This window comes from Peromyscus eremicus, chromosome 2, assembly GCF_949786415.1.
Source record: "Peromyscus eremicus chromosome 2, PerEre_H2_v1, whole genome shotgun sequence".
Classification (NCBI taxonomy): domain Eukaryota; kingdom Metazoa; phylum Chordata; class Mammalia; order Rodentia; family Cricetidae; genus Peromyscus; species Peromyscus eremicus.
This window is the reverse complement of record NC_081417.1, coordinates 68,253,478-68,266,638: the sequence shown is the minus strand read 5'-3', so window position 1 is coordinate 68,266,638 and position 13,161 is coordinate 68,253,478. Positions and strand designations below refer to the sequence as shown.

At 41.0% G+C, this 13,161-nt stretch overlaps 1 protein-coding gene across 4 annotated transcripts in view; it reads right to left on the bottom strand.

The window, feature by feature from the left end:
* Stx17 (syntaxin 17) overlaps positions 1–10,562 on the bottom strand; it is a 57,637-nt gene extending 47,075 nt beyond the window's left edge. Inside the window, exons 1-2 of one of the 4 annotated variants that reach the window (XM_059254327.1) lie at positions 10,494–10,562; positions 2,988–3,166 (exon numbers count right to left, since the gene is read on the bottom strand). In XM_059254327.1, coding sequence (XP_059110310.1) covers positions 2,988–3,110 — 123 coding nt within the window. In that variant the 5' untranslated portion in view covers positions 3,111–3,166; positions 10,494–10,562. Of the gene's footprint in view, positions 1–2,987; positions 3,167–9,267; positions 9,717–10,342 lie in introns of those variants that run through there. The other 3 variants (XM_059254329.1, XM_059254326.1, XM_059254330.1) reach the window with 3 other exon arrangements.
* Positions 10,563–13,161: the final 2,599 nt, after the last annotated feature.

Genomic DNA, 13,161 nt, shown 5'->3' with positions numbered 1-13,161 from the left:
AAGCCACACGTAGTTACCACATCACCTCCCCACAAGCAACTGCCCTGCCCCATGACCACAGAAGGTAGCCCTCTCTGCAGGGGCCAACTAGAGAAGCTGGGGAGCCTGGGCTCCAAGCCTAACAAAGGCAAAGATGAGATGGTGTTCCCAAGCAGCCTGGACCAGCTCCAAGTGATAGTGAGCCTGTCATCTTCCTTGCTCATTTTCCTTCTCTTAGGTCAGATGGATGGTCACATAATGTTATAGTATACTCACCCCTTTTAGCTCCCCACAAACCCCACTTCATCCCTGCTACAGTATCACCTCTAATAAAATAACTCTAACAGGTATACTGGGGTTAAAACGTGGATGTTCAGTCTGTAAATGTTAAGGTCTACTTCACAGGGTTGTGTCAAGATAACATGTTTAAATATAAGGTGATGACATCAATCAGAGCACACTTCACAGGAAGTACCAGAGCTGGTATTTGAACAAAGAACAAAGCTTGAATGGAGGCAAATGATGGGGTGCATGTCATTAACAGATGTAAGACAGAAAGTAAAATTACTCAGGGCCATACCTCCTCTGCCTTCTTTACTGAGGAATTCATCTTCAAAATAGAACAGTGCTAACAAGATCATTAGGAGGAAAATGAAGCTGGGTAGGACGGAGCATGCCTGCAGGTAATGGATGGCTTCCATTACCCTGAGAGATGAGATGGAGGCAAAGCTAAGACAAACAAGCTCCACCTTATCTGATAAGCCATTTGGGGGTTTTCTCACCTGCTTTTTAGCCATACAATAATTCATATAAATCCTGTGTGTACATCCCTCACAGTAAGTTTCTTCTTAGACCCCAACAATATGAAACAAAGAAAATTGTGGTCCAAGTTGGCTATCTTGTAGCTCCTATTTACCGTGCTATACCTATGACACACTGGCTAAGAACGCTGAATGCTAAGGCTTCCAGCTTCAGGATCACATGTTCACAACCATTATCATGTGTAAGAGTGCACAGCTGAAGCCTACGGAACATGGCCCAGGTGTCCACAGCACACTACTCTCTTTGTTCTCACTGCCGCAGAATCACTGCTAAAGGCTTACCTTCAATTTCCCTCCAGTCTGGCTTTTTTCTTTTAAATTCATATTGGATGACTGATGGCCAGAATAATAAATATTGTATCTTTCTACACCTTTTCCTCAAGAAGAATATCCCTTTTTGAAAGTGAGGCACTATAAGACACCTGGAGCCTAACTTTAGTTAACTGTCCTGCACAGAGTGAGCTCTATAGTCTTTAAATATGTTTACATGTCACAGCCTAGCCATCCAAATATGCTAGTCAATCCTGTATAGACAAAGATGTATTTTCATAATTAATCTAGAAACCCTACAGACAGTGAAATGTTCAAGTATATTTTTTAAAAGCATAAATCAATATGAGTTTGCCTTCTTAGCTTTAGATATTATCATCTGTTTGTCCATTATAATTATCTGATAATGTCTGAAGGTTTCATAGTAAGTTAAAATGCTAAAAGAAACATGTTCAGGCAGAGCAGAATCAATGGCACTAACTCCAAGATAATTCTCTTCCGACACCTGGCACAACTAATCCAATCAGTAATGGACCCATTCCCTTCCCCCACCCTGCTGCAGGGGTCTCACTTCCCACCGATAGGACAGCACACACATGTAGCGAGGCTTGAGCAATGAAAGCAGACATTTTCACACAAAATAAGAAAGACGTGTTCAATCTCAAAGGTAAAGTAGGACAATAACAGGGAAATGGCTTTAATAGTCCACACACCTCTTGCTTCTACCTTTCAGAATTGATTCATCTACCTAATTCTTATCATCTTTGTAATGGAGAAATTGGTATAGCTCAGGACTTTGAAGCACATCTTATCAAATCTTTTACACATTTTTAATGCTGTAACAATATAGAAACAGAACTGTTTACTTTGCATTGCTCAACTCTAGGTAGAAGATTTGATATATTTCTCTGTCCCATGAGCAAAGCATGGAATCCTTTCACATGCTTCCATTCCAAGATAACCAGTTTACCAGACAATTCTTTCTGCATCCTTACAGGCTATAGCTATCACTTATGGCTTATATGTAAAGAAGAGGAATTAAGGGATGAAAAAAATATTAATCCTGAATTCTAAAAAAGCCCTCCAAGAAATTTCCATTGCAGACATCTTAGAAATCAGTTTCTGTGTTTTTTCAAAAGCACTTAAATACTAGAAAAATTGGTAGGAGAAAACAAATTGGTATTTTTAGTGAATAGAGCTTATATTGAAAGGCTTATTGACCACAGAGTCCACCCTAATCCTAAAATTAAAAAAGAGAAATAGATGCTTAAATGCTTAAAGCAGAAGACGACCCACCTTTCCAAGTCAGAGCTCAGTTCTCAGTAAACCTGAGGCTGCAGTAATTGTCACAAGCCCCACATCACAGCCTGTCCACGGCAGGGTCTATGATGGTCTCTGAGCAGCTCATCTACCCTCTGCCTGCTTCCCCAACCCTCCTTGGCAGTACTTCTCAATCTGGGGCCTTTGTCAAAGAGAAGCAGTGAAGAAAGGAAATTCCCTTCCATTACACAATTATTTACATCTTTACATGAAGAGGACAGAAGTTACTGATAGGCGCAAGTTCAAAACACTTGCCATGGGGTGAATGAGATTAAGGCAGCTCCATCAGCCACAGCTCCCACCTTCCCATTATGGGGCACTATCAAACAGTTTGAATTTAATTACTAACTACCTAAAACCTCCACATGTAAATTAAAAAGGTATAAACTCTACTCCTACCACCCTTCCTTGACATAATAAAGAGAATATATGAGCATTACATTTGTAGAACATGAGACCAGCTTAAAAAGTGAATGCTGCTGTATCAGTGAAGTGGGGGTGTCTTAGGAAGTCTCAGGTTCTCTGCTCAGCTGAAATCACAGACAGCAAGTAAGAATCCATGCAGGTACCTGCTTCTGCAATGGAAATGAACCTCACCTTCTCAATGTTTATCTGGTGTTTTCTTAACCTCTCCAGGTCTGTCGGGATCACTATCTTCGTGAATTTCTGGATAGCTGGTTCAAGGCGGCGTAACTTCACCTTTTCTTCATCTTCAGACATCCTAAAGCCTGTTAAGCCTCTTCCACTGTAGCTGCTCTTCTCTCATGCAGAAACACCTAAAAAGGAACGTTTAAGAATGCTTTTACAACAGGTTCTGTTCTTTTTAGAAATAAGGAATGCAGGGCTGGAGAGATAGCTCATCAGTTAAAAGCACTGGCTGCTATTCCAGAGGACTCGGGTTTGGTTCCTAGCACCCACATGATGGCTCACAACCACCTCTAACTCCAGTTCTAGTTCTGATACCATTTTCTGGCCTCCTCTGGCACTGTACACATGGTACACAGACATACGTACAGGCAAACACTCATATAAATTTTTTTTAAATAAAAAAAAATCAACAAATATGTAATTACTCTTTACTCCAAATATATACTAAACCCAAAATTGAACTTGAATGGCTTGGTTTTTCTATGAAATGATATATATTAAAATATTATTTTTATTAAAGTAGTATCTAGTCATTCTCAAATACTTTTCTGTAGTTGGTAGCCATTCCAGCTTTGATCTGGAAGTTCCAACCCCCATTGAGACTTCGGCAACTGTCACACCTACAAGGTGGGGCCAAGCAAGGCACCTGGGGACCCGAGATCTGGATCAGGGAGCGCTCTCTCCGTTCCGGGACCCTGGATGGTGGAGGTGGACCAAGCAGAGCTCCAAAGAACACCGCTGGACTGCAATACACCTTCCTCAGACCCCGCGACCTACCTATCCCTTAATTTGTAAGTTACGCCATTAAATAAATCTCCTTTTAACTATGTGGAGTGGCCTTAATAATTACACCAATACTTTTCAAACTGTTTTATTTTCATAGCACAGGCAGGACAGGAACTCTAGGACATGTAACTCTAGGCTGGTCTGGAAACCCTGATCCTCGAGCCTTTACCTCCCAAGCTACTCTAGAATGTTCAGAAAATATAAGTGGGGGCCCATGAGATGGCCCAGTGGGTAAAAGAGCTTACCACCAAGTTTGAAGACCTGAGTTCAATACTTGGGACCCACCCAGTAGAGGAAAAGAATTGACTTCTCTAACTAATATGGTGCATGTGTCTACATGGGCACACACACTCTAAATAAAAATGCAATCAAAAAGTTTAAAGAAAATACAAAAGTGAACAGAATAAAATAAAACTATCAATGATCTGCTCAACCTTAAGTACCTATTCTTTACATTTTGATGGCTCTCTCCTAGGATCTTTTGCAATGTTAACATTTGTTTACATTTGTATGTAAACACCACTAAAAACAAGGACTTCCTAATATACTTTGGATACTGACAAGCCATCTTTCAAAAGAATTGCCAAATAGCAAAACTGCAAGAAAATTTTCACTCAATGTTTCTACTTATATCAAACTCCACTTCCAACATCATCATAATGTAATGTAATGTAATGTAATCCAAGTACACTGCAGAGTACAGAACTCCTTTCGTTGAAGGCCCTCATCTCTTCCTTTTTAAAGAAGGTGATCAGCAATGTCTGCTAAATGACCGGCAATAGAACTCCAATAAGAAGCATGTTTGCAAGGCCAGAAAATGGCTCAGTGGGTAAAGGCACTTGCTGCCAAGATACAACCTGAGTTCGATCCCCAGTTCCTCCATGGGAGAGAACTGACTCCCTCTGACCTCCACATGCACACTGTAGCACACAAATGACATACACAAATAAATAAATGAACTTAAGTTTTTTTTTTAAGAACCAGATTCCCTGTAGATATATGGTTGTGGTTTTTTGTTTTTTGTTTTTTTTTCCCTGTATCACCAGGATTCTATAGCCATATAAAAAGTCCCAGCATATGCTTTTGGGGACAAGACAGGAGAGGTAGGAGCTGGAAGTGAGCATGCTCCAGAACCCCACACTGGCTTTAACTAGACAAATTTTACTTACATCAATTTTATAAATTTGAACTTCTAACAGATTTTACACAAATGCTTAGCCAAGCTTGAACACTAACAACATATATCATGCCTTGATGCCACCTCTTTAGGCCACAGCCCAACAATAATAAAAGTTGAACATATAATCCTGTTGGGTTAATGGCTTCCTAGTCCAGGGCTCATATAGATACACATTCACGTATTGATTCTGTGAGACCCTGACTCTTTAAGATCACTGTTTTCAGATTCTCAAAGAGATCTAATGCCCCCAAACATTAAGAACTGCTTTAAACAACTTCTGTTTTTCTCCTTTCTTCTACAGTTGAAATCTTGAAGCAAAGGCTATAAAAAATGACTTCCGCCGGGCAGTGGTGGCGCACGCCTTTAATCCCAGCACTCGGGAGGCAGAGCCAGGCGGATCTCTGTGAGTTCAAGGCCAGCCTAGTCTCCAAAGCGAGTTCCAGGAAAGGCGCAAAGCTACACAGAGAAACCCTGTCTTGAAAAACCAAAAAAAAAAAAAAAAAAATGACTTCCACTACCCATAGCTAAGAACTTGGTTCTTATGCCTAATACAAAAAGCTCCCAAGGAAAATGTACAGGCACCAAGAAAAGAGTTAAAACTGAACCTCAGAGCAGACAGGAACTAGAGACACGTGGAGAAGTAGAGTGTGAAGAGAGACTCAAGAAAAACAAACAAACAAAAACAGAAAATAACACAGGGGCTAGGAATGAGAAAGTGATCAAAAAGAAAAGAAATGTCAAGTCTATTCTTAAATATACAAAGACATAAATGAAGAACCAGACTTTTCAAAGTCTGTTTGAAAGGAGTGGATTCTTGTTACAAAAGAGTTAACAGGCCAATTGGAACATAAGGCAAGTAAAAAAAAAAAAAACAAAACTCTATGCTGAAGAGAGAGGACTAGTGAATGGAAGCTATCAGAACTCGGAAGATGAAAAGATGAATATAAATGAGGAGATAAAGAACATAAATTCACAAGCTGAGTAACAAATAGAAAAGAATACAGAAACAACCAACAGAAATTATTCAAAGAAAATATTCTGAGAATTAAGGCAGAAGATTTCAAGTTGAAAAAGCACATAGCCCTGCTAGTATAAATAAAAACAAACTCACCTAAGCACATGATAGGAAACTGCAGAGCATCAAGGACAAAGAAAAAAAATCTTAAAAAGCAAACTAGAGATAACAGATAGATGAAAACAACAAATGCAGCCAACTTTTCATCAAAGCAATGTATCAAAAGATAGGAATGTCTTCAAAGTACTAGGGAGTTGTTACATACCCAGGCAAATTATCATTTATGGTAAAGTCAAAATAATTATTTTCATACTGCAAGACTGAATTTAATAAACTGCTCATTAAAAGGACTACTAAAAGGAGAGGGAGGAAAAGAGATGAGACAGAGAGAAAGTATGTGTGTGTGTGTGTGTGTGTGTGTGTGTGTGTGTGTGTGTTCATGAACTTTTCTTTTTGGTACACCTCAGGATCCCGAGAGTCTGTTAAGGTATTTGGTAGGTAATGTGGTCAATAAACATTTATTGAATTCACCCTTCTCCCCCTCAAAACACTGCAAAGGAGTGTAAAAAACCACATTTTAACAATAAAGAAAATAAAAGGATAGAATAAACATAGTAACCTATTACTGGACTCAATGGATAAATGAATGTTGGATTTATTTGAATAACATGATCAAGTATATGGAAAATGTTACCATGTAAATATTTCTATTGTATACTTACTTTTAGTAGCATAGAATTACACTGTGAATGTTCCATAAAATCATCCATTGTATGCTATTTAAGTTGATCTCAATTTTCCACTATTATAAGCGAATTGTGATTACTTTCCTTATACATTAATCTATACTACCACCCATGATTATTTAACACAGATAACTAAAAATAGAAATATTAAGCAGACACACTTTTAAGTTTTAAAAATATACACATTGCCAAATGTGCCATAAAAGGTTCTTATGGTTTACATTCCACCAGAAGCACTTCTCCATATTCTAACCAAAGGTCTGATTAGTGGGGAAAAAATGGTGTCTCAAGAGACTTTTCTACAGAAGTTCAGTCTCCTTCTAACTAGAATTTAAAATATTTTCCTCTATCATTTTCTATTTTTACAAAATTGTAATATATAGTTATATATTGTATCTGAGAGCATAGCATTCAAATGATTGCAGGCACAATGTTATCATAACAAAATATTGTCTAGTATGGCATTCACATCATGGAATAGTTCACATTTGTCATGTTATAGGAAGATCCCAGTTCAATGTCAGAATGTGGTGTACAAGTGTGTTTAAATACTGACTGAAAGTATATTCCAGCACTTTTTATTTTTTTACTCATAAAGATGGAACACGTTACATGATTAAAACACTAAACTAAAAAAAGATAAAAGATCTCACACCTGTAAAAATGTCCAAAAATATACAAAATGCCTAAGTTCCCAAACTTCTGTGAAGTTGTTATATTATTTTAATGGTTTAAAAAAGTATATAAATTATTTGTGATAGAATTTATTCCGTCATGGTGAGGTGATATACAGCTATTTGCACTGTCAAAACCAATGGAACTGTATGCACTAAAGAGTAAATGCTACTACATAAAAATTAAAAAACTAGAAAATGTAGGAGAAATGTAAAACAAAAAATAAGCTATCAAAAATAAGGCTGCATTACCTTGGCACTAAGTGGGGAAAGAAGCGACCAAAGCCCAGAACATAGTCGTTTTGCCAAACATTGTAAGGCTAAAGATTAAAACAGATGGACTGTGTTTTCTCTCTGTTGCAGAACATTTGTTTAACTATGTAAAGATGTGTTGTATCTGTTTAATTATATAAAGATGTGTTGCTGTTTTTCCCTGCCTGCCTAAGGCACCTGAGTGGTTTAATAAAAAGCTGAATGGCCAATAGCAAGAGAGGAGGTGTAGGCAGGACTTCCAGGTAGGGAAAGTAAGTAGGAGGAGGAATTTAGGCTGGGGGAAGAAAGAAAAAGAGACCCAGGGGCCAGACAGACAGATACAGAGGAAGCAAGAAAGTAGGACATACAGAATGAAAGAAAGATTAAAAAGCCCCAAAGCAAAACGTATATGAATAGAAACAGGTTAAATTAAGTTAAAAGAGCTAGTGGGACAAGCCTACCCAAAGGCCAAGCAGTAATAATTAATAATAAGTTTCCATGTCTTTATCTGGAGGCTGGTTGGCAGCTCAAAGAAAATTCCAACTTCATCTCTCAGTAGTGTATTTTAGATATCCTGGAATTACTGTCTGCCCATACTAGGACTGAACAAATAAAGAAACATTTCCCAGAAAGTGAGTCAGTTCTCACTGTTAGAGAACAAGCAGGAGCCAATACCAGGATGAACCTGGTGGTATGAAGACAGAGATACCATTCTGCACTTTTATTTTTTAAATCTATACAAACAGATACATAAATACTGATCTTGCATACATGGGTGTATACATGCACATATTGCTGTCCTTTGTGAGGCTCCGAAAGCAATGGCACCCTAATAGCAGTGAGCACCCCTGGACCACAGCTGTTGGTATCTAACACCATCCTGAAAGACAGAGGGCAGCAAGCAACACATGAGAGAAGGAAACCGGGAGTCCTTGGAGAAGTGGTCGATTCCAGGACTGGGGCAGGGAGAACACAGGGGTACAGGAAAAAAAGGACAACACAAGACCTCCCACTGGTCAAAGTGAGAACAATTTGATATATTAAGTGCATAATAACAGAAAAATAATCATATGAGATTTTGTTTGGGTTTGGGTTTTTCTAAGACAGGGTCTCTGGCTGCCCTGGAACCCAGCTCTGTAGACCAGGCTGGCTTTGAACTCAAGAGATCTGCCTGCTTCTGCCTGCCAAATGCTGGGATTAAAGGTGTGCACCACTACTGCCCGGCAATCATAGGAGTTTAACACAAAGAACTGAATACAGATAAAGAAATAGGAAGAACGTACAGCTCCTTCTTAGAGAATAATTCTAATGAAGGAAGGAGGGAAATTGAAGGGAGCCACGGTACCAACGTAATAGTACTTGGAAAATTACTAGAATAGTAATTGCTGTGGAGAATCCCCCAGACACCAAGTTTAACTAAGTGATTAAGGTTGACACCACAAGCAGCAGGTCCCGAACCGAGGATCCATGGCGGCATAAACTGAAAAGGGTACTTATATTTTGTGGTATTCCGAACAAAAATGCAACAATCTAATCACAACAAACTATAGCCAAATTCCCACTTGAAAGGCACTACCAAGACTCCTGGCTCTTCAAAAGCATAAAAGTCACCAGACAGTCCAAGATTGGAAAAGGTGATGGTGCCATGTAGATAGAGTGAGGCTGGGTCTTAGATCCCATTGTAGAACACAGAAAGTACTCTAAGAAAAAGAATGCTATCACAGGAGACCCAGTTAAATCTAATATTAATCTCCTGCTCTCAGTGACTGTATGGTATGTAAAATGCTAACACAAGGGAAGCTGTAGTCTTCTGTACTACTTGTGGGATCTCTCTGTCTCTGTGTCTCTCTCCTCTGTTGTTTTGTTTTGTTTTTCAAGACAGGGTATCTCTGGGTAACCATGGCTGTCCTGGAACTCGCTCTGTAGATCAGGCTGGCCTTGAACTCCCGGAGAGCGCCCTGCCTTTGCTTCGGGAGTGCTGGGATTAAAGGCATGTACCACCACCTCCCAGCTACTTGTGCAAACTATCAATAATTGTAAATTACTCCACAGTTTCTGTTTTGTGTTTGTATTTGTGCATGTTTAAGAATTGCTGTTTCATGACAGAAAGGACATTTAGAAGCCAGAATGGCGATCATTTTCCAGGCGCACACATGTGCAGTGGGAGGCGTCAAGTGCTTTACAAACTTCATCTCCTGGTACTTACAACTAAAATGGGATGGGTACCATGATACTCAGGGTCCCGAAGAAGAAAAAGTACTCAAATGTGACGTAGGTTACTGGAGACTTACTTATAAGCCAAAGAGCCCCTTTCCTAAAAAATGTTCCAGATAGCCCACAACACCTTCCCTCAAAGTAACTCGTCCCCTTGGGCTTGTGGGTGGCGCAAGGAGTGTTGACTGTAGAGTGCAGGCCCGGACCCCGCAGCTGCGGCCTCTCCGCGTCCCGCCTGGGCACCGGCGTCGCGTCGTCCCCCTCGGCGTCACCAGGGCGCCCCCGGGCCACACCGACCGCCCCCAGCGGCGCGGCTGAGCTGGCGACCCGACGACCCAGGGCCCGGAGCGTCTCTACAGAGCGACCCCGGAGGCCTTGGCACCGCGGGGTCCCGTCCTCCCCGCGCCCGCTGGGACAAGCTGCTCCAAAACTGAAACCTGGGAGGCTCGGCCACTTCTGGACGCGCCGCTCGCACCGACCCAAAGCCGGGCTTGCTGCCTGGCGCCTCTCACGGACGTCCGCACCCCGGCCGGCGCTGCCACGTCGCAGCCCAGCGCCCCCGGAGGAGGCCGCCCCTCAGCCCCTTACCTCCCGCCTAGAAGCTCGAGGCCGTCGATACTCACGGCGCAGGCGCAAGAGGGGCGGGGCCTCTCCCGGGGGCGGGGTCAAGTGGTCCCGCCCCCTATCGTCCCAGCGGGAGGGGAGGTAGGACAAGCGGTGCCAGCCCCTGGAGGAAGGGAACTACATGTGCTTTGTAGGTCGCCTTGTGTGCTGTGTCCAAGACGGTTTACATTTGGATAACCCTCTGCATGTTACAGTTTTCCTGCGCATTTTCTCGTGTTCCTTGAATTCTGCAGGCGAGGATGACCATGTGCCCTTAGCTCTTTAGGTGTGTGGAAACAAGCTCAGAGAGGTGTGCCTTCGCCCTGCCCCCAAAACTCCTGAGTGACAGGCTGGCCGTTGCGGGGGTGGGGGGCCGGGGGGGTCCTTAATGGCCAAGGGCACAGATGGAAGCAGGGACGAATTATGGTTTTGTCCAGAGCCTGCTGCAGCGCTTTGGGCGTCTGTCCTTATTAAAATGATAGTTGGTGACTTTGAGGCTCAGCACAGATTTGAAGTGACTCACTCCAGCTCAGCCTGTTTGTGACAGAGCTGTACTCACAGCTGATTTACCTAATTTCCTTCTCAAGTCATTCCAGTTGGACGAGCTGCTGCAAGAACAAGCTCTGAAGTGTGTGCAGGTCACTGGTTCTCCTCTCTGAATGGTTATACCTCCAGACCCAGCCAACTAATAAGCGTGTGTGTGTGTGTGTGTGTGTGTGTGTGTGTGTGTGTGTGTGTGTGTGTGTGTGTGTGTGTGTGTTGATCAGAATATTGCTAAGAATGGTTCCCCTGATGATGTAGTTTTCAACAATCTTAAGGATGTTCATATCAACTCTAAGGAAACTCAATTCTTAAGGTCTGCAAGTGGAATGAAAGTGCAGGGAGAATTTTGGCCCTCAGATTAGGGGTTTAAAAAAGTATTGAAAGCAATTTCTAAAATAAAGCATACTACTTGCTAAGCGATTTGGATTTTCTTTGGGACATACTGGAGGCTAGTGTTTATGGTACCCTTAGTTCAAAGAACGAGATATTGATCAAATTTTCATCCTAAGGAGAAAAATAAAGACATTAGGTAATACCATAGGAAACACTTTTTTTTTTTTTTAATGTCAGAATTAGTTAAACAAGAAAGCTAGGGCAGGGTTTAACTGGTAAGATGCCTGCTGTGCAAGATTGAAGAACTGAGTTCAGGCACCCAGCACTCACATAAATAGCCAAGCTCTGTGGCATGTTTTTGTAATCCTAACACTCTGGAGACAAACGGGGGATCCATGAGCTAGCTGATCTTGCTGAATTGGTGAGCTATGGGTTCACTGAGAGACTATGCTGTCATGCACGCCAAAAAAATCAGTTAAACAAAACCTTTTGAATTAAAGAGAATTGGTATTGAGCTCTGAAAAGGAGGCCTCCAGTGCAAGAGGGAGCCATGGCACTTTAGGATTGACTTTGGCCTTCTTGGTGGTTATATGATGTTTGCTATAACTTAGGTGTGTCATGTAGAAAGATAAAACCACTTAATCTAACAGTTTGGCTAGCTACACATATAATCTTTCAATATGTAGACATAGGTGTGTGACCTTTTTTGCTCTTGCCCTAAGCCATAAAGTTACTAGAGTCAGATCTGCTGCTACAAGACAAAGTTTTTCTGAGATCCTAACTGAACCCAGTAGATCCTAGCAGAAGAAAACAGAAAGCAGTATACATTTTGGAAAGAAACTGAAAAGAAATTACTGTCTGGTAGCATGATTATGTTCACATAGAGCTGGCAGGGATGCACTGAAACAAATTCAAGGTGATCAGAAAGGCAACTTTCCTAAATGATAATCACAAGTTTAAAAATGTAGCAGGAAAGTGAACACCCAGAAACAAGTATGCTTGTGTTTATGAGAAAGTAGAGGACCTGCCGGAAGCGCTGAGGAGCTCCAAAGAGGTCAGGTGGGGGAGGAGAAGCTTAAAAGGAGCATGAGGTATAAACAAACTGAAAGAAACAAAACACAAAATCATCTCGTTACATGCAGAAAAGGCCTTTGACAAAATTCAACACCCTTTTATGATAAAAGTCCTGGAGAGGTTAGGGACACAAGGGACATATCTCAGCATGATAAAGTCAGTCTACAGCAAGCCCATAGCCAGCATCAGGTTAAATGGACAGAAACTCAAAGCATTTCTAGTAAAATCAGGAACAAGACAAGGTTGTCCACTCTCTCTATACCTATTCAATATAGTACTTGAAGTCTTAGCTAGAGCAATAAGACAACTGAGGAGGATCAAGGAGATACAAATTGGAAAGGAAGAAGTCAAAGTATCTTTATTTGCAGGTGATATAATAGTATACATAAGTAAGTCTAAAAATTCCACTGGGAGACTCCTACAGTTGATAAATACTTTCAGTAAAGTAGCTGGATACAAAATTAACTCACAAAATTCAGCAGCCTTCCTATGTACAGATGACAAATGGACTGAAAAAGAAATCAGGGAAACAAAACCTTTCACAATGGTCTTAAATAATACAAAATATCTTGGGGTAACTCTAACCAGCAGTTAAAGACTTGTAAGATAAAAACTTCAAGTCTTTGAAGAAAGAAGTTGAAGAAGATATCAGAAGATGGAAAGACCTCTCATGCTCATGGATTGGTAAGATTAATATAGTTAA